Source organism: Acipenser ruthenus, chromosome 8, assembly GCF_902713425.1.
Source record: "Acipenser ruthenus chromosome 8, fAciRut3.2 maternal haplotype, whole genome shotgun sequence".
Classification (NCBI taxonomy): domain Eukaryota; kingdom Metazoa; phylum Chordata; class Actinopteri; order Acipenseriformes; family Acipenseridae; genus Acipenser; species Acipenser ruthenus.
Window position 1 is genome coordinate 47,153,385 of NC_081196.1, and position 21,051 is coordinate 47,174,435.

Here is a 21,051-nt window from a genome sequence, read left to right on the forward strand (position 1 = left end):
TGACTGTGTCTGTGAGTGTGCTTTTGTCCCAACCACTGGTTGCTGTGCATTGTTGCTGGGATTAAACCATCACATGCATGAACAAACTGGTTCAGTGTTATTTTGAATGACATTATTATTAATAATGCAATTTAATTTGCTTTTTCATTTGTGGAGTTGAGAATGATAAATCATGTTATTTTTTTGTGTTGCATAGTTGTGTAGTTTCAAACCAGGAAAGTCATCTGCACAGAAGCTCTGTTTTTTTACCTTCAAGCATAATGCATAAGGTGCCAGCCATACCATTGCCTTCCCCATGGTCTGCTGAGGCTACCTGCCACGTTTAATTGCTCTGTGGCCCTTACTTTTTCCCTAGCTTACTACTCAACCACCCCTATATACCTCACGGCCAAAGTATGTCTCATTGGTGCAGCCTCTGTTTGACTGTTGGACTCTGAACAATCAATGTGACACCGTTGGGTTGTGTTTCATTCCTCAAGGGCTTGGATCTTCCCATTAGCCTCCAGCATGTAACATTTACAGAAATGAAACCAATCAGAGGATTCCCTGTCACTAGGAGAGCCTGTCTAGCAGTTTGAAGACATCTCCAAACTGACAAGTCTAGCAATATTGCAGTACATCAGAACTCCAGGCAGCAGTTAATAAAGACTTGTTATTTAAAATGTTAATTATGAAAAGAAGAATGCAGCCAAATACTGCAGTTTTGCTGTCTGTATTGTACCAGACACTGCAGTTTAAATCCTTTTAATTTTAAATGAGGTAGATTTTAATTCCTATTATGCATGATTTTTGCTCTGTCTAACCAGTAAACTCCTATGATAGCTTTTGATAGCCCACTGTAATAACTGACAGCCTTGCAAATGTGGTTGCTACCTCTTACAATGCAATGTCTAAGAGAGAAAGGGTTAAACTCACGTGGAGAAAAAAAAACACATACCTTGAGAAATCTTTTTTTTTTTTTTTTTAAAGCACTTCTGATGCCAGCAAAGTGTTTTCTCCTCAGGTCTGCAAACTCCCAGATTAGATCAGATACTGCATCCTCCTGTATTGTCAGTTCCTTACACGCTGTCCTGCGTTGTCTCTTATTCCGCACAGGCCTATACGTATACACTGGTTATATCACAGCACTTCTGAAGCATATGGAGTTCTGTGTGTCTTTGGTTCTTTTTCAATTTGTAGCATCCCTCCTGTTTAAACTTTCACAGTTTCCACCTGATAGCGCTGCCTGCCCTCCAATGGAGTGTAATATGAGCTCTACACCTGCTCAGTATAATCAAGTCTTTATCCTTCTGAACAGGGGGTGAGAGCCCTGTCCTACCCTCCTCTATCATGCCTGCTTCAAACATATCACAGCTATCTTAAGGTCTCATAGTCCCCTCTCTCGCTGTTCATTTGACTTTTTAGTTTTACCCAACCCAATTATTAAACACGCCTACATAAGAAGAAATGTGTCTACAGATTTTTGGTTGTGTTTGATCACTAATATCTTTAAAAAAACAAAAAAAAAAAACCTAGTCTGATTTGGTTCAGCACTCTTTACCTGTAACACCTGGAAGACTAAACACACATTTCCTGATTAGTAGTTACTTCTGGATTTATCTGAATTTATGGTGATATAATAACTGTTTGTTTTTAAAATGAAAGGTAAAGGGTGGGTGTTTTGTTGCCATCATTTGGATAGAACATGATAGTGCGTTCTGTTCACATCTTCCTTTTTTGGCTAAGATTTATTATAGCTGTTTTGTCCCAGCCCTAAGAAGTGTTTATATATATATATTGTAACAAAATTGCAACTGACTCGGTTCGTTGCCCCTTTAAAAATAGACCCAGGACACCAGAAATGGATTTTCACGTGCTGACGCGCTATATTTTAATTCACAAAAACACAAAACAAAACACAAAATACACACCTAGCTCTTCAATGAGCACTAACTACACAAACGAGAACCTAAACTGATCCGCAGGACGGCTAAGCCGTTTACCTGCTACAAGCACCAAAACACTCTCTTTAAACTTACTTTTTAAAGACTGCTTGGAAGCAGAGCACCCCTTCTGCCTCCTTCTCCTCAGCAGCCCTGACGATCTCCCTTTTATACCCTGCATCTGGTCCTAATTTACAATTACCACCCAGGTGCAGGGGATAATTAAACAATAAAACAATTAAATTAAACAATAAAGCAAAACAATTAACAAAACTGATTAAACAATAAAACAAACTAACAAAAATGTGCCTGCGCACACGTCTTACGCAGGGAGGATTTTAATTCTTGTCTGTAAAGTTTATTACAGGTTTAGCAACACGTTTAAAAATGAACCTGTATATTGTATATTGTATTCTGTACATTATGCAGTAAGATTACCGTTTAGGAGTTTACATTCACAAGAACGGAAAAGTATTACAAAAGGATTGCCATTCATATGATGGCTCTGAGTGACAACTTCCTCACAAGCAGGATTCATGCAAGTATTAACCTCTCCCTACTCCACAGCATACATCCAAGACATTATCAAGCAAAAGGCAATTCAGGCACATTCATCCAAAGCCATCTTGTCATAGTGTTGACGGCTGGTAAAGGGATTTTCTAATGAGTAAGAAATAGTTAGCTTGCTGCAGGGCACTTTTAATTGCAGCAGAGGGAATTCAATATTTTCTCATTCCTCCTCTTTATAGTACCAGCATCTTGAACAGGGCTGATGAGAATGCCTGAAAACTTTTTTTGGGCTGAGGAGGAATAAAGTGTAATACTACAGTTTGCGTAGCAAATGTGCTTTTTTTGTCGTGTGCATCTACCATACTTTACCATGGTTCTTACAATATTTTGCCATGCTTAAATGCAATTCACACCCAGGTACCAGGTTCTGTGAAAAGGTGCTTTGACCTGAGTTCAAAAACTGTTCCTCAGATCTAGTTGCCTGTGTAACCAAAAAACAGATCAGCAATTACATCAGTTGTTATCAAAGAGACAGCGCCATCTACTGAACAGGTACTAAGGACCAAGTTGCTTTTGTATTGCTGGCTCTCACAAAGACACAAGGACTATGAAGGGACAATATTAGATAGACCAGGACAGACTGTCTACCCTTTCACACACACATCATTTGGTAGATTTTTCATCGTTCATCCTGTCCAACAGCTGGATGTTTCTGCCTGACTGAGTAGCTATGAGCTTATTGTTCTGGGTTTGTGAGAAAAGTTCATGAATTTGAGATGGCGCTCTTCCTACTACATGCATGTGGATCTTAGACAAGTAAGCACAGTCATGAACCGTTGTTATACTTTAACACAGTAGAGGCCACAGCACATAGCAGATCTGTTTCTTCAACTGAAATGATAATTTACCCACATTTAAATCTCTTACTCTATGTGGCACACCAAATGTGATCCAAGCGTGAAGCGCTGTTTGAAACGAGTCTGAACGCAGTGTCACCAGTTGTGTTCCTGCCAGTAACGTTGCAGTGGTGACAGAAATGTCATTACAGTGCCGTTTGAATTTACCTATCAATGCTGGTGAGCTGATTTGGAACACAAAGGCTATAAATATGGACTATTCACACAAGGAAATAAATTGACCCCATGCATGTAAAGGTAACTACGTAATGTTTCAAAAGAAAGACATTAGTATTTCTTCACCTATTGAAATTGTAGAAAGATACACGCTTTCTTTCAAAGAGCATGAAAACACCTGTGCCCATGAAAGGTGTTAATTACGGGGGAAATGCTCTTTGATGGAAAGACCCAGTATGTACCTCTCACCTCCAGCACAGAGCTAGTGAAATAACATTGCCTTTACTTGTATGACATCTCATTAGAAGTTATAAAACAATAAAAGAGAAGAAGGCCTGCACTTTAGCTTTTAAAAGTGCCCTGTATTCAGCTTTTATACAGTACATATTGCTATAGTCTCCAAACGATAACCCTCACAGTTTTACATGTCAAACAAAGCATTGGGAGATTAACATTGTAACATCTTTTTAAATACAGTATTCTCAAAGGCTTACAGGGTGGCACACAATTATGATTAAAATATAGGATCTAATAAGAGTTCGATATCAATATACTACTCAACTTTTATTGGGGATCTAGATTTACTGAAATTATATATAACAAAAGGGTCATAAAGTCATTAATTAGACTAATAAAAACAGAATTGAATGTGTGTCTCAAAGTGTGACCTCCCGTATGTGGAGTTGATATTAAACCAGTAGCAGAGGAGACAACCTGGTGAGGGGTCACAACCCCTCAGGAAGATTGTCATATTGAAACTGAGTCACGGTAGATACTTTTCGCAGACAGTTAGTACTTACAATTTCTACAGATGGTTTGCAGATGGCTTCATGAGGGATCATGTCAGGTGCTGCAGCATGTTGCAGAACATGATCGATATGGGCTGGGATCAGCATACAGGGAAGGACGGACTTCCATGTATCCAGAACGACACCCTCACTTACTGCTGTTAGGTACTGAGATGACATCCTTCATCCATCCGATAGTGACATCTTGGTGCAGTTGGGACAAACTTCAGACCAGCATTTTGGATGATGAGAGCGCCCGGCCCCATCAAACAAGGATCATCACTGCTTATCTTGACCAGGAAGCAGTCAAGAGGATAGATACAGCAGGCCAGTGTAATCTCCTGAAGAGAACCCTATTGAGTAGGTTTGGGACATGCTACAGATGGCAACAGCAGCCTGTCCAGTGCAACCCTGCACTTCAAGAGCTTCAGGGTGCTCTTATACAAGAAGAGGCCCAGCTTCCACCACAATGTGTACAGCGGCTGATTAGTGGGATTGTGCTAGGGATGTGGGTTAGCCGCTGACAAACGGGAGGGACACAGGCAAGCTTTCTTTGTCAAGGTACACAGGATTTATTTGTTTACTTAAACACAGAAGAACCCTGTGACACTACCAGCGATGGTAGACCACAGGTGCACACACAGCTAGTATACACAATAATCAAAACATAAACAAAACACTGTGCAAAAACTGTTAAAAAATAAAACATTGCCGTGTCCTGCTATTACAAGGAGGTTCTGTTGACACAATCTCTTCCTATACTTTTAATAGGATTTTGCAAATCCCCAAAGTAATCCCTGATCATTTTGAGCGAATTAGGTACTAAATCACGATCCTGATTCCACACGTGGTGATCGGTGGTTGAAACAGACTTTTTATTTTAAGAGTGCTTACCGCAACAAGCTCTCACAAAGTGTGTTTGCTGTCTCAGAGATCGGTTTGGTCAGGGGGCTCCTTTTTATAGTGAGACACTCCTCTGTGACTCACCCACCAGCAGGTTAATGAACCGCAGCTCACCAATCTTCAGCAACGGTTCCCTGTAAACACAGCAGGCAGCACGTCACAGGAAGAGCGTCTGTCTCTCTAATCCAAACACACAAGCGCCTCAGCAGCCAGTGACAGAATGCAGGGATGTACAGCTGACGTGTTATTGTATTCTCGTGACAGACATATGCAAACACATACTGTGGGCATCACTCTTTAAAAATATTGTTAATGACTTTCAGTTTTCACAAAACTTTGTTTGGAGTGTGTTGAGTCTAATTAATGACTTTTTGCATCATTTTCCACACGTTAAATAGCATATTATCACATCACTTAAAAAGCAAAATATTTGCTAATATTTAACAATATCTTACAGTTAGCTTGCAACAAGTATGAAGCCTCAAAGGTTAGTCGTGCAATGGGTGAATCCAGTCTCATGATGCAATACGTAGGATTTGAACTCATGTTTTTAAAAATAGTCTGACCATGAGATAAACATTGCTGTTCATTGCAAAATCACAGCAGTAGGTACATTCCTGTAATACTTCATTCAGGCTGTGAGGTTTCTAAAAACATATGTTATGTTCTTGCAAATCTTAAAAATCGAATGTGTTGGAAACCTCCTTAAGGAATGAGATCATAGACTCTTCACACCACTGAAGGAAATTTACACAAAGCTAACATTGCCTGTAGGGCTTTCATTGAGAGGTCTTGCATCATCTAGAAAAAAGCAAAACGAAGCACATGGAGCCTTTGGTAGAGTGAAAAGAAGCATCTTTTGTATTCCAGCTGGGAAAGTGTTCCATGTTGAGATGCAAATTCAACATCTTGGAAGACAAGCACTGCTCAGGTAGGCACCATTCCAACAACGTGGCACCTGTCAGCCACTGAATGTGGCTGAAGCTATTTTCATGGCAATTTCTTTTTTTTTTCCCCCCATTCAAATTATTTTAACAGAATAACACAGTGGATCCTATTAACAAAGCCTTAGTTCTTTAAATAATGTTGTTTTTTTTTTTTACAGTGTTTTTTTGGTGGATTAGGTTATATTCTTTACTTATCTGCCTTTCTAGACTGATATCGACCAGTAAATAAAATGTGCCATTATATTTACAGAAAGACATACAGACAGGCATCTCCATGTATCCCTAAGATTCTCCATAACTTCTTACAGTGCACTGAAACAATATTATAACCCACAAAAAGGGGTTATATGGGGGCATGTGGATTGCCAAGGGCCCTGTTCTCCAACCACGTCAAAACCGACCACCACCACTCAGTAAGCGTTCAGAAAACTTTTAGTTTATTATGTATGCCAGTAATATATTATCAACATTCTATATTCTAGCAAGACAGGTGCACACAAACACACTCACATAAAATCAATTCCCAATACACAAAATATTAAAAAATAATGAACATTCCAAAAATGTATGGCATGCATTAAGGCTAACTGCATTATTCAAATTTTATATAAATATGTTATTTAAAACAATTTTTCATTTTTATTTTTATAAATGTACAACAGGCACTTTCATTTTTAGGCAGTGATTTTTTTTTCTATTTACAAAAAAAAAAAAAAAAAATTTGTGCGCATAGAAGGTGGCTCATCCATAACTTAAAAACACTCAGTGGTCAATTTCATCAACCTATACCTGGATATTATTAGTTTTCTACAGCACTGGTTATCCTGGAATTATATATATATATCCACCATTGCTTTTAAATGCTATAATAAAAATTAACTTACAAGAGTGGGTTTATCAAATCTACCATTAGTTTCTAGTAAGTTTTCCCTTTTAACATGCAAGGTGAAAATTGGCCAGTGGAATGTTGAAAAACAAATTTAAAAGGCGAAACTGATAAGTAACATCAGCCTTTATAAATTTATAATGTATTGATATCCACAGTGGTTAAGCATTCATTTGTGCCAGATGTATTTCTCGGTGGGAAACAAATTAAAGAATAAAAAAAAAATCTGGTTGTTTGTAAATTAACAGTATAATGTTCTGAAAAAGATAGTGTTACACATCCTCACGTGTTGCTACAAGTGTTTAAATAACTTACCTGTCATTTTTCTTGTCATTGTTAACATCCTGACAACTTTTTACACTTAGAACTTTAAAGTCGGTTTCAAAGCTCTTTTCAAAATGTCCGCTCTAGTGCACTGATAGTGTAAGGATTATTGCCCATATTGTGAAACAGGTAACCCAGCAATAACAATCCATGATGTGGTACGGAACAGAAATGCCAGAGCACTTATTGTTATGCACTACAGCTAACATTTTGAAAAGAGCTTTGAAACAGACTTCAAAAAAACACTGGTACAAAGTTTGTTTGTTTTTTTAACCACTGTTTAACCCAGCTGGGTATGTACAGTTCTTTTCTTTGACAGAACTGTCAGCAGCTGTTCTTTTTTTGGAAAGGAGAGCTTTTTTGTTTCTAAAGAGACTTGATTAAGTCTGTCTCTGTAGCAAACTGTTAGGAAACATGAGCAACCTTATGTTTGTGAAGACTGGCCATGCTTTCACTTGTACTAAAAAAAATTTAGTCTGAGGGCACTTTAGAAACAAAAACAAAAAACATAAAATGATACTGTTTAATGAGCTTCATTTCATTATAGAATGCATTACACTGTTAAACTTTAGGCAAGTATTTAAACAAAGTGTCCCCGCATAACATAGCTGGAAATGCACATTTTCTTCACTGTGCACTGCAACTCACACTTTTGCACTTTGTGAACAATCATAGCATGCAATCTTTAACAGTAATAGTACTATCTGAATAAAGCAAAACATTATGTCATCCACTGATTGGTTCTCAAAAAAAAAAAAAATAGTGTGTGTGTGTGTGTGTTTTTTAAGCCTGCTTGAAATTTTATACTTTTTTTTTTTTTTTTTTTAGTCAGTTTTTTACCCATCAAACTCACTCTTAAACTGTTCTAAGAGAAAAACTAAATAAATTTTAGGGGAGAAATTTTTTTTTGACACAATAGCAAAGGCAGCGCTAAAAAACTGGAACATAACGTGAGTTAGGTGGTGGCAGTAAACCCCCCTCCCCCTCCCCATTGAGAGTCTGGTGTAACTTGTCCCCCTTAGCCGAGCAGTACTTTCTGCATTCTGTGTGCAGGAACGCTGTTCTCGTCCTCAGAGTCAGCGTCGCTCTGCGGGTTGGAGCTGCAGGGAGAGGAGCACTCCGGGGAGCACAGGTAGTGCATCAGGGGGAGGCGATACTTGCCACAGAAATCTACAAACTTGATGTGACGCACACAGGAGTCGAAGTAGACACCTGCAACAGAAGCAAAAACAAACAAAACACATATTTGTACTATTTTCTACAGGGTCCTGAAAGACAACCTCACGTATTTATACAAGAGAAATACAGTCTAACACTATTAGTAAAAAGATGGGAACAGTGTATTAATTCATTTTTAAATAAACCCAAACAAGTTCCAAAATTGCAACCAACATTGACTGGTTCATGAAACATTTCTAGCAAATTATTTGTATATAAAATCATGGATAATGGAGCTCATTCAAAGGGTGTGTGTTAAACGTCATCAACACATACGCAACACATTATTTAAAATATGGTTTAACATATGCATATATATTTTTTCATGTGACATTTTTGGTTAATTTTGTTGTGTACTTCAAGTTTTTGAGTCGTAAAATGATTGGGTCTCAACATTTTGGATTAAAACCATGCAAGCCAGTCATTCTATAAATTACATAACCTTATATGCACTACAAGTCAGCAGTACACATGATTCACATTTAGTGTAGTTCCTGATTAAGAGCTTGATAAAAGGATGAAAATACCTCCACATTTTGGGTTGGGGCACTTGCTGGCCAAATCCAGGTACCTGACGAGGTTCCCTGGCAAGTCCTCTGGCTTGTAGGTGAGATTTCGGGATTTGACCGTGCGTCCAGCCAGCTCTAAGAGTGAAGGAGGGTCGTAGGTCATATCTTTGACAAACCGCACTACCAGCGGGTTGCCACGGAGACTGAGCTCCTGCAGTTGGAACAGGCTGAGAATCTCGCGTGGAAGATAAGTGAGCAGGTTGTTATGGAGGCTCAGGGATCGTAAAGAGCGCATCCTGCAATACAAACACAACTGCAGATTTAGGATTTGGGACATATGCAACCTTACATGCTAAAGATGTGTAAAGTAGTATTATTAAGCTTGTATACCTGGTTTATTATTTATTTTGGCAGTTATTGTGAAAATGTAATTGTGAAAACATTAAAGTGTACTGCAATACAAGAGTAAGGACTCACTGTGCTAGCTGTGGAGGGATGCTCTGTATTCTATTGTCGCACAGTACCAGGTAGCTGAGGTACGGGAGATTTGCAAGCTCTGGAGGAATGGAAGTAATGGAATTTCCCCCTAGGTACAGCAGCTCCAGGCTGGAAAAGAAGATAAATTCACATTATATTTAAGAACAGAAAGCACATCAGCAAAACAGACTAAGTAAATAGGTATATAAAATAGCAAACAATCAAGTTCAGTTTGCTTTTAGTTTAAGGTTTATGCAGATTTTACTTATTCAATATATGGAAACAATTCATGTTTGCATGTTTAATCTGTGAAAGCTAATAAACTGTGTGTTTTGCTATTCCTGCTTTACTGGGATCCCATGTGAAAACAAGACCAGTAATGAATCTGAAGTGGTCTCAGTGGTAACTCAGATATTTTCTAAATCAATTCCCCAGTGACTTGGTGGACCATTTGATGGGTTTGTGTAAAAGTAACTGCAATACATACAACCATAAGTGGACCATTTATTTTTAATTAAAAAAAACTCCAGTCAACTATTCTAATATTTACTGTGTTTAACTAAAAATCTACATAATGTACTTCTATATATTAGTCGTGGCTATTTTGTTCTAAGGAATTATATGTTCATTGTCACTTGATCCTACTGTATTTTTAGACTTCTGTGCAGATGTATAAATGAACCACAATGTTAAGTCCACGCCTCTCTTGATATTTGCCCGGGTCAGCTTGTAAGCCTTTTAGAAATATTGTACATGCCCCCCATCTTAGTTTCTTTGAACTAAAATTAAAACAATAAATAAATAAAAATAACAATAAGTTCCCTCTGTTCAGTACCTGCTCGAGTCAGCAAAAGTACAGAGCAGAGAGCACCATCTATGAAAATGCAGCCACACAAAAACTGTACTGTACTACAATGCACATTGGACAAGCCGGGCTGGGGCAAACATCCTAACAAACATTGGTTGAAATGTATTGGAAAAAGTACTTGGGTCTTGTAGTGTATACTTTATTGGATAAAGATAATTCCTTCATCCCATGTGACGTAAACCCTTCTGCAAGCAGGTACCTTTGTGGATTCATATTAAAATGTGTAATGTATGTTAGACTAAATTAAAGTGCCAAATGTACTGTTCTTTGCATCTATAACTTGGTGACACATGCAGGGTGACAGCCATGATGCACCACTACTTTTGAACTACTTGCCCAAATCCATCACAGACTGAGGCACAGTGCCCATTTTCAGGTCCAGATTGAAGACTTTTTTTCCCCCTCAATTAGCATATCACTGATGTTGACTGATACAGATTGATAATATATGTCCACACTTTTACATTATAATTTTGTTTATAGCATGTAGTTTTTATTAACAGCTGGTTGACCTTGGTCCTTAAAGCTGTGCCAAAAATCTAATACTGCTGTTGTAGTTGTTATCTGTAAAAAAAAAAAAAAAAAAAAAAAAAAAAAAAAACTAAATACAAATAAAAGCTTTGTGGACATTCAAACATGAAAACATTCATGTTCCTCCAAGTACTGTTTGATGAATACCTCCTACTCCTACTGCATAGCAGTTTCACACATTCCAGTTTTACTATGACCTTGATTAGCCACAGTGTATCTAACAAACTCAGGTATGTCTTATTAAAATGGTAAAACCAGGTATGGATCAAACTGCTATGCAATAGGAGTCTTATTTCCACTCATGTTGTTGGACTGTCTGTTAAATATGTCTTCATGTATGCACACTAGTCTATTTCATATACTGTAGTGTAGTACAGACCACTGCCAGTTTGCTGTTATTATCAATTAACCTGACAACTAGAGTCAATATGGTATTTAATCAGTTCCAAACAAGTACTGATGTATAGCTAAGTCATGCGAGTTGAATGCGTCTTTAGTTTTAAACATATGTCTTCCTCTATGCAAAGTTAAAAGGTAAATTAAAGTTTAAAAAAAAAAAAAATACTAACACGAATCGAAAAACAGCCTAGTAATATGGCTGGATCTATTACTATAGCTATAGCTATATTTAACTACTCACAACCTGTGCACTTTATTTGTATTTTATTTTTTATTTTTTATTGTACCTACGGTATGTATTCATTTGGCAAGAAATAACATCTGTGAATCTGACACATCAAAATGTGCAATCTAATTTCAAATGACAGCATTCCAGGGTGCTGCCGGTCTCGTTTAACGTTACCTTGTTAAATGTTCTATTTCTGCGGGGATTGTTTTGAGTCTGTTTCCTCCCAGAGAGAGGGACTGTAGTCTTTGTAGATTGAGGAACTCGCTTGGGAACTCCTCAAATCTGTTCCCACTGAAGTTAACCACCTCCAGGGACATGGTCCCGAAGTCCTTTGGAAGGGAGAACTCATCCAGTCTGTTGTTTTTTGCAACAAGGGTCTTGAGCTTGGAAAGACGGAGGATATCCTCACAAATAAAGGCCAATCTGTTGCAGCTGATGTCAAGAAATACTAGGTTCGAAAAGTGACAGATCGAACCAGGAAGCATAATAAATCTGTTGTAAACCAGCAACAGCTGCTGAGTGTCCCGTTTCCTTTCTTCGCCCACATGCTCTAAATCCAAGTTATCCAAATTCAATCGGGATAAATTCAAGACTTTCTCCCCTTCCAAACCTTCATAGCCGTCCATTCTTCCTGAAGGCACAGATGTCGAGGAAATATATTATATATATATATTTTAAAAAAGAAACAAAACAAACAAAAAAAAACCTAAATAAATAAATGAATTAAATTTGCTTTCCAAACCCGAACAGTGGTAGCCTAGTAACAGATTCCACGAATAATTAAAACTCTTTCATGTTTCCAGGGAAAACCATCCGGGGTAGTACATTCACTACCGCCCAGAATTTGGATAACTAACAGCCCTCTGGAAGCAAGAGGTTCTGTCTAATAATATTCATGTTCAGGGGTATCCGTATCTGGTTGTGTAGGAGGAGGGTGTTGAAAGTGTGGGGCAAAGTTCAACAGCATGTGGTACTGTTGGATTCAGTGATTTATATTCTGCTACAGTAGAACTAAGAGCCTTTTGTCTATGTCAGCAATGCGCATTTTATTGCGTGTTTGCTGTTTAATTCTTATGTAACTTGTTAAATATGTCGTACAGTAACAAAAATAATGACCTTATGCAATCCCTGAAGTGTGTTACATATACATACTAGGCTTTACCAACTGCCCCGCTTTAGGAGGGATATTTCGAAGAGACCGTCTCACGTCATGGATACTTGCCAACATTTGGAAACTGTTCAGCTGTACGCTCGTCTCCTGGGGTCGGGGCATACGCATCATACACATGGAAACTATGGAAGGCCATCTAGGTCAAAAACGCATTGTGTGGTACACGTTTCAAATACTCGCTACACGTACTCATTTGGACCAATCAGAGCACAGAAATGACTACGTGTACAAATTCGAATTGGTACGTGTTCTAAAAAAATGACACTAGCTATGTATTTCCTAAGTTGGCGGCTTGCCATGACAACGTATTCGCTTGTAGTCGCTTCTTAGGCACAACGTAATTGGCACAGTAGCCAATAACCTTCGGTGTATCATTTAGACAAGAAGACATCAATTTATAATAAGGAATATTTCAAATATGGCGGCGAGAGATTTTCTTCTGCGCTGCAAGTATGCTGAGTGCAGCGGTCTCGCTGAGGTTTGTGATTTTATATTTTACGCGGCGTGGTCCTGGCATAGACTTTGTTTATTATTATCAAGTATAATACATTTGTTAACAATTGTTATCTCCCAGTCTCCTGCTTTACCGTCAAAAATAGTAAGGGTAGTCACAATCTTATTATTATTATTATTATTATTATTATTATTATTATTATTATTATTATTATTATTTTGTGTAGCGCCGGGGTGCGTTTCTTTACAATATTTGCCAGAAGGCCCGCCGACTATTTAGACCCAGCGTTTATTATGTAACGTTACTAACACCTTCAAATACAATCATGGAGAAGCCACTAACATAATACAACCTTATAGCATTAACATAACAAAATTGCAACATTCCAGTAACATCGTTAAAAGGTTGCGTCAGTGGATTTTTTTTTTTATTTTATAACACAACGCCACTGTATTGTACACCCCCAAAGTATAAAGCAGCAGTGTGGCGTAGTGGTTAGGACTCTGGACTCTTGACCTGAGGGTCGTGGGTTCAAGGGTGGGGACACTGATGCTGTACTCTTGAGCAAGGTACTTTACCTAGATTGCTCCAGTAAAAACCCAATTATAAATGGGTAATTGTGTGTAAAAAATAATGTAATTGTACGTAAAACTAATTTGATAGCTTGTAACAATTGTAAGTTGCCCTAGATAAGGGCGTTTACTAATAAATAATAATAAAGCGAAAGTAAACAAGTTTATACAAAACGTTAGAAAATGAACAAGCAGAAGAACGAATCTGCTTTGAAAAACTGAATTGCATTTACCACTGTTAATAATAAAAACAAGAAAATCCACTAAAAAGACCACATCCAGTATGCCGCGCATTTTATTATTATCGCCGTTTAAAAAAAGTGTGATTATTGGAAGTTTTATGGTGACAGAAATAAATTAAAACAAATAAATAAAACATAATACAGGAAAAGTAAATGCACATAAAAAAATGTACAAACAGAAGTTAAAAAATTGGAAAGGCAAGTTTAAAAAAGTCTGCTTTGAGAGGCTTTTAAAAATATTCCCTGATCACTTTTGGAAGAGCATGGAAAATGTGAGGCAACTTTTCTTTACATGAATTTGATTATATTTCATTTCCAAAGAACTGATTGGCCAAAATGTGTACGTTTATTAAAAATAGTACGCGTAGTTAACAAAATCGAACGCTTATATCAGTAGTACGCGTAGTGATTTATTTGAAACGTGTACTAAACAGCACACAATTTTGACCCAGCTGGCCTTCCATAAAAAAAAAACAACCCTTACCTGTGTAATAGTAGGAAGTCTAATAAATAAACTGAATGTGAAATTACACTTTTACTTCCATGGAAAGACAGCCTTGGAATACCAAATATGCACTAAAACCAGCGTAAAATAGAGACTCAATATCCAAATCCCTTAAAATAGAAAGGGGCTATAGTTCATATTTTTATGAATTCTGTGGGTTTATCTCCTAAATAAGTATACATTATTATTTCTAAATCAATAACTTTTAGAACATAATTCTTCCAAAGTGTTAATTTGGAGTCCAGCGTCATTCCGTTAACTTTTTATTATTTTATTGCTTTAATAATTAACATGAGTAATAATTTGGACTGTGGTTTATTAACTTTCAAGGTAGGTGTTATGTGTAAAGCATTAGACATATGCCTACATATTTTTGTCCAGTAATCACGTAGTTTCCTACGACTCCATTTTTGTGTAATAGCTCCCTTTATCAGATTCACATCTCCAACACCTGTCATCCGGTTTCAATCTGCATTTCAATAATCCCTCTGGATTTCTGTGCACAGGAGACTGCAGTGTTTTATAACAAAAAGTTTACACCCCTTTGAACTTTTTTCACATTTTGTTGTGTCAGTGCCTCAGAGTTTCATGCATTTAAATGAGGATATTTTCCACTTATCTACACACCATACTCCACATTGTTAAGGGGAAAAGTTTTTATTGAGAAATAAATTATATATTAAAAATACAAAACTGAAAGATCATAATTGGATAAGTCTCCACCCCCCTGAGTGGTCTCTACCAACTTTGCACACCTAGACTTGGCAATATTTGACCATTCTTTACAAAACTGTTCAAGTTCTGTCAAGTTCCTTGGGTAGCGTTGATGGACAGCAATCTTCAAGTCATGCCACAAATTTTCAATTGAATTTAGGTCGGGGTTCTGACTGGGCCACTCCAGGATATTTACCTTTTTGTTCCTTAGCCACTCCAGTGTAGCTTTGGCTGTGTGCTTTCGGTCGTTGTCATGCTGAAAGGTGAACTTCCATCCCAGTTTCAGCTTTCTTGCAGAGGGCAGCAGGTTTTTCTCAAGGACTTCTCTGTGCTTTGCTCCATTCATTTCCCCATCTATCCTGACAAGTGCCCCAGTCCCTGCCGATGAGAAACATCCCCATTACATGATGCTGCCACCACCATGCTTCACAGTACGGACGGTGTTCTTTGGGTGATGCGCTGTGTTGGGTTTGCACCAAACATAACGCTTTGCATTTAGGCCAAAAATTTCCATTTTAGTTTCGTCAGACCACAAAACTTTATGCCACATGGCTACAGAATCTCCTGTGTTTTTTTTTGCATACTTCAAATGGGATTCAAGGTGGGCTTTCTTGAGTAATGGCTTCCTTCTTGCCACCCTACCATACAGGCCAGATTTGTGGAGTGCTTGGGATATTGTTGTCACATGCACACTTTGACCAGTCTTGGCCATAAAAGCCTGTAGCTCTTGCAAAGTTGCCATGACCTCTTGGTAGCCTCTCTGATCAGTCTCTGTGTTGTTCGGTCATCTAGTTTGGAGGGACGGCCTGATCTAGGCAGGGTCTTGGTGGTGCCATACACCTTCCACTTCTTAATAATTGTCTTGACCATTTTTAATTAATTTTCTACAAATTTCTAGAATATTTTTTTCACTTGGAAGTTGTGGGGTAGGATGTGTAGATAAATGAAAAAAAAAAACTATTTTAATGCATTTTAATTCCAGGCTATAAGGGGGTGTAGACTTTCTATAGGCACTGTATATATATATACATATATATATGAAATATATGTTGAAATGTTTGTCTACCTGACCAGCGTGCATAGTTTTCCATGGAAATAATCACTATGAGTAGAATATACCATTATGTTACCATTTATTAGAGTGGATTCAAAATTTGGACATTAGAAACATGAGCTAAACACCAATAGCAACCAGACAAATGTAAGGATTGTTGTTAGCTGCCTTAGTTTTCCAAACCCTTAATAACCCAGATTCAGGTTGTGACCAACATACTTTGAACCATTGATGCTTTGTAGAGTATTTAGCTCTTTGTTATAACCATATAATATGATTATTATTATTAGTTTTTTAATTGCCATTTTATTAAACCACAGAAATGTAATCCATAGTGACCTGGATAATAACAGCTCCAAAAAATATATTCTTACCCAGTTTGGGCCTATTGTAAATCACCTTGCCAAGCTAATTTAATTTGAAAGGTGTTTACCTCTCCAAACCCCATAAAACAAGATGTAGGTCTCAGTAACTAATTGTAAATGGAAGTCAGTGAGTAGCTATACAATATGTTGAGTTACCGCACAGGAAATGGAGGCACTGGCTGACACTGTTACAAAACCTGGTATTGGGTAGGGCTTTTTTTAAATCCATTTTCTTTTTTTTTATACAGAATTCATGTGCTCCTGAAAAGAGCTGCACTGGAGACAAAAACCCTTTTTGTTTATCCAGCAGCACTGAGCCTCACGTGAGCCTGCCTGAAGCTATGCCAAAAATGGTACATTTGTTACACTAGTAATTAATATAAGACCAATTGCAAGCCCAAGATTGTTGTAGTGAAGGGTCTGTCCTAAAACTAAGAAGTCTGACTTTTAGAACGTCTGGGGCTTGCCCAGTAGTAGATACTGAAGACTATCAAATGTTACATATTCGTGGAATAGCCCTTCGGTCCACATGCCCATTCAACCCAGTCCTCTTGTTTTGAGTTATAGGTCTCTATTGACAAAGCATTAACTCTTTAATAAGATTTAAAACTCAAGGTTTAATATTCAGAAAATGGTTCTAAACGGTTGTTGGCTTCTGTCACAACACGCTCGAGCAGTTCCTTTAGATTGCTTTTTGAATAGGGACAAGAGTAAAAGATAATCATGTTTAAATGCTGTGAAAAACTCCACTCTCATTTCACAGATTTGCTCAGTGGAAAGAATGTGCTGTATAGCCATGAAACTTGGCAAGAAGCAACAGCAGACCATGGGAAAGATGATGGAGTGGGTAACTAAATTCAGTAGCACTGGCAAACATAACGCCAGAATTTTATAAAAGTACCATATGTAACACTTTACCCAGGGTGCGTGAACTGGTCCATGTTATGAGATCTTTAGTAATCATGTAGGTTTCCTTCCTTTGGTGTTAAAGAGTCCCATACTTGTGTAAGAGCATGTTCAGTGGTAAGGGACAATAAAGAGTCTTATCAAATGTTTTTATCAAGACATTTTATTGGCATGTATAACAAAAAAATCATGAAAAAAAATGCAAAGTAGTAAAATAAAAGTAAACCTGACTAAATTAGTAATAACCTTTCAAAGAATACAACACAATGTAAATCATGTTCAAGTGACAAAAACTAAATTTAAAAAAAAACAATGTAAGTAACAAAGATTTACTGCCAGCTTCATGCTGTGCTCAATGTGGTGAAAAAACTACCGCTACGCCGGCTAATGTGGTTCTAGGCGTTAAAACACTGAAGGCGTTCTTTGTTTAATATCCTTGCTTTTACATTATACTTTAAGGCACTGATTCTGCAGTAATGGGTAGGGTGGTCAAAAACAAAACTGTAAAATAGTGAATGTCATGTAGTTGACATTGAGGCTAATGTCCATTGATATTAGTTCTTGTAAAACAGGTATATCGTAGTTGCTGGGTCCAGAGTAATGAAATACCTGGAATAGTACAGTAATACCAGATAACGAATCACACATCAGGTTTTGTTTCCAACTTGAGCAGTTTGTTTTCAAGGTGAGATTTGTTTAAAATGTGCCAAACTCTACCCTTGTGTTGTTACAAGCTTCCGTTTTTTTATAATAGCAATGCATACTTGCTTTTACTTCCGCTAAATCAGAGCCGCATAAAGTTTTGAACATTCTTTTAACTGCAGTTACAGACAACAGGTCAGCAAATAGCACCATCAAAAATCTATTTTAACACACTATCGTAGACACCTCATATGCTGAAAACTGCCTACCTCTGACATGCCTCAAAGAACAAGAAAAAGACTAAAACAGAAAATACAACACTCTGTTATGCCTGCTAGGTGATTTATAAATGAACACCATATAACACTAACTTAGAATCAAACCAAAGAATGGGGCTTGTTAACTAAAAGTGTGTACATAATTGAAATAAAGCAAGACAACGCCCACCACGGGTAAAAACGTGCTTTTTCTGTATTTCTTTAGATTGCCCTCCAAGATACAATCAAATTTAAATAAAAAAAAGACTAAAGCTATATAAAAAAGGTTCTCAAAATGCAACATACAAATAAAAATATAGCACCTTTGTGAAATGTCAAATGAGAGCCATATATGTTGGGAAAGACTTTTGTTGGTGACACTTCCAATAATTCTTTGCAGGAACTGCTATTAAAACCATGATCATAACTGTATACAGTACGGTACTTATAACATTAGTAATAACCTTTAAAGAATATAACATGATGTAAATCTTGTTCAAGTGACAGAAGCAAAATGTAAAAAAAAACCCAATGTAATACACTGATGATTGTGCTTTACATAAAACACACGTTGACTACTACCCCATTTATATATTTGTAACATATACATTAATATATTTCTGCATATACATTTGTTAGATGCTGGATATATAACCCTGTCTCCCTTATGAAACGCCCACTTAAAATAAAGCACATTTTCATGTATACTATTTGTAATATTATATGGACCTATAATGACATATACCAAACCTGTGCCTGTTTCAAATGAGCATTACAGAAAACAAGTTTAAAAATGTGTGGGGAAAAAAAAAATCAGCTCATTCTGGTATTCTTAACCACACCAAAAGCTTAGTCACAAGACGAGTGTACTGTACTATTTTTTTTTTTTTTTAACACTTTGGCTTTGGTATCTGTTGTAAGTGGTTATATATAGCATAATCTATTACGTAATTTACAGTTACAGATTATGATTAGAGATATTAACACTGTTACAATATTTTTTTGCTATGGCACTTTATGAGAATGTAAAATATATTTTATTACAAGATTTCATGCATGTAACCATCTATAATGGAACCTCAGAGTAAGATGTTAACAGCACCTCTATTTTCTATACATCTGCCCTTTGTTAACAGTTAACCCATTGGTGCCATGGCACATATATACCAGTTCATGCAAAGCAGGAGAGGTATCTAAGATGGTATTTTCACTTTGCAGCTACTCCTCCCCCCCCCCTTCAGAAGATTTCATCTACGGCAACTTTTTTGACAATCTGTATTCTGCAGTTCTTAAAGGGTACATAAGGACCATTTTATTTTATTGTGTTACATGTTCCCATGTGTTGCAACAACTGCTTACATAAGGTGTGTGTATTGTTTTTTTTTTTTTACATTTTGACCACAAACACCTTGACGCAGGGAATGCAATTTAAAAGTTTAAAAATGTCGTCAAAATTTAAAATAAATAAATAAAACAATAGACACACCTTACGTAAACAGTTGTAGCAACACATGGGAACATGTAACATAATAAAATGAAATTTAATGTACTCACAAGGCTTTGCAGTGATACATTGATTACTGCGCTTTACATAAAACACACGTGGACTACTACACCATATATATATTTAAAAAAAAATACAAAAACAAACAACAAAAATGTTTTTTCTTTAAACTACAGCGGAAAATGTAAGCATTCGCTTGCTCTCCTTTACAAGAGGATGGGATGATGGACGATGCTTCTGTGTTCCTCTTTCAACTTCATACTTAGATCTCTTTGGTGTTGATTTTCTTGGACTTCTCAATCGTTTCCTGAAAAGATAAAAAAAAAAAAAAAAACGTTAGCTGTGTTTGTTTTTTAAACAGCTGGAATTGGCTAAAATCAGTTTGTGCAAATGACAGCAAGAATTTGAAAAGAAACAGCCTCTGCCAATTCAAACAACAGTATCTGTTTTGAAACTACTACTACTACTACTAATACTGGTAACAATAAATAAATAAATAAATAAATAACCACTCATGCACTGAACATCCTGGATCATTGCATACATTCACTGCAGAAAAATGCAACCTAATGCTTATGTTGGTAAATTTTACAATGGAAAAATCCTTTACATAATTGGAATATAAAAATATCTTAATTGTTCACATTAGACACATGTCATTTTCATAAATTCACAGAGACTCAAATACATATTGACTGCCTTCTGGAAGTCCTGTTTATTTCTAATCTCCCATTCCTATCCAAAGTTTTAGAGAAAGTGGTGGCTCATCAACGTAACAAATTTCTTGTAGCATACAACATCAATGAGAAATTTCAGTCCAGCTTCCACAATGCTTACAGCACTGAAACAGCCCTTGTTAAAGTGGTAAATGATGTATTGCTATCTTCCGATATGGGTGTACTCTCAGTTCTTATATGATACTAGATTTAAGTGCTGCATTTGACACCACTGACCACTCTATTTTAATTGATCGCCTCGAAAATCGAGTTGGATTGTCAGGAAATGTCCTGTCTTGGTTTCATTCTTATTTGTCAAATAGATTTCCGTTATATCTGCAGTTACTTGGGGTGTTCCGCAAGGT

At 36.9% G+C, this 21,051-nt stretch overlaps 2 protein-coding genes and 1 long non-coding RNA gene across 6 annotated transcripts in view; 1 reads left to right on the forward strand and 2 right to left on the reverse strand.

Moving 5' to 3' along the window:
* Window positions 1-6,557: 6,557 nt before the first annotated feature.
* LOC117407371 (leucine-rich repeat-containing protein 58) lies at window positions 6,558-12,884 on the reverse strand. Of its 2 annotated transcripts, none has more exons than XM_034012348.3 (5): window positions 12,807-12,884; window positions 11,759-12,215; window positions 9,558-9,686; window positions 9,099-9,376; window positions 6,558-8,565 (listed from the first exon to the last, which is right to left on the reverse strand). In XM_034012348.3, exons 2-5 carry the CDS (start codon window positions 12,208-12,210, stop codon window positions 8,372-8,374), a joined length of 1,053 nt encoding a protein of 350 aa, XP_033868239.1. In that variant the 5' UTR covers window positions 12,211-12,215; window positions 12,807-12,884; the 3' UTR covers window positions 6,558-8,371. The 2 variants fall into 2 exon arrangements, with proteins under 2 accessions (XP_033868239.1, XP_058885099.1); XM_059029116.1 differs by lacking the exon at window positions 12,807-12,884 and adding an exon at window positions 12,737-12,783.
* A 104-nt stretch (window positions 12,885-12,988) lies between these two features.
* LOC131737785 (uncharacterized) lies at window positions 12,989-19,328 on the forward strand. Its single transcript, XR_009329393.1, has 3 exons — window positions 12,989-13,233; window positions 16,910-17,014; window positions 17,425-19,328. It is a non-coding gene; the product is annotated as an uncharacterized LOC131737785 (long non-coding RNA).
* Window positions 19,329-19,839: 511 nt separating this feature from the next.
* The window catches only part of LOC117407372 (follistatin-related protein 1), a 35,229-nt gene continuing 34,017 nt past the window's right edge, over window positions 19,840-21,051 (reverse strand). For all 3 annotated transcript variants that reach the window (XM_034012350.3, XM_059029118.1, XM_034012349.3), the window contains exon 11: window positions 19,840-20,277. In XM_034012350.3, the coding sequence (XP_033868241.2) occupies window positions 20,233-20,277 (45 nt within the window). In that variant the 3' untranslated portion in view covers window positions 19,840-20,232. The remainder of the gene's footprint in view (window positions 20,278-21,051) is intronic.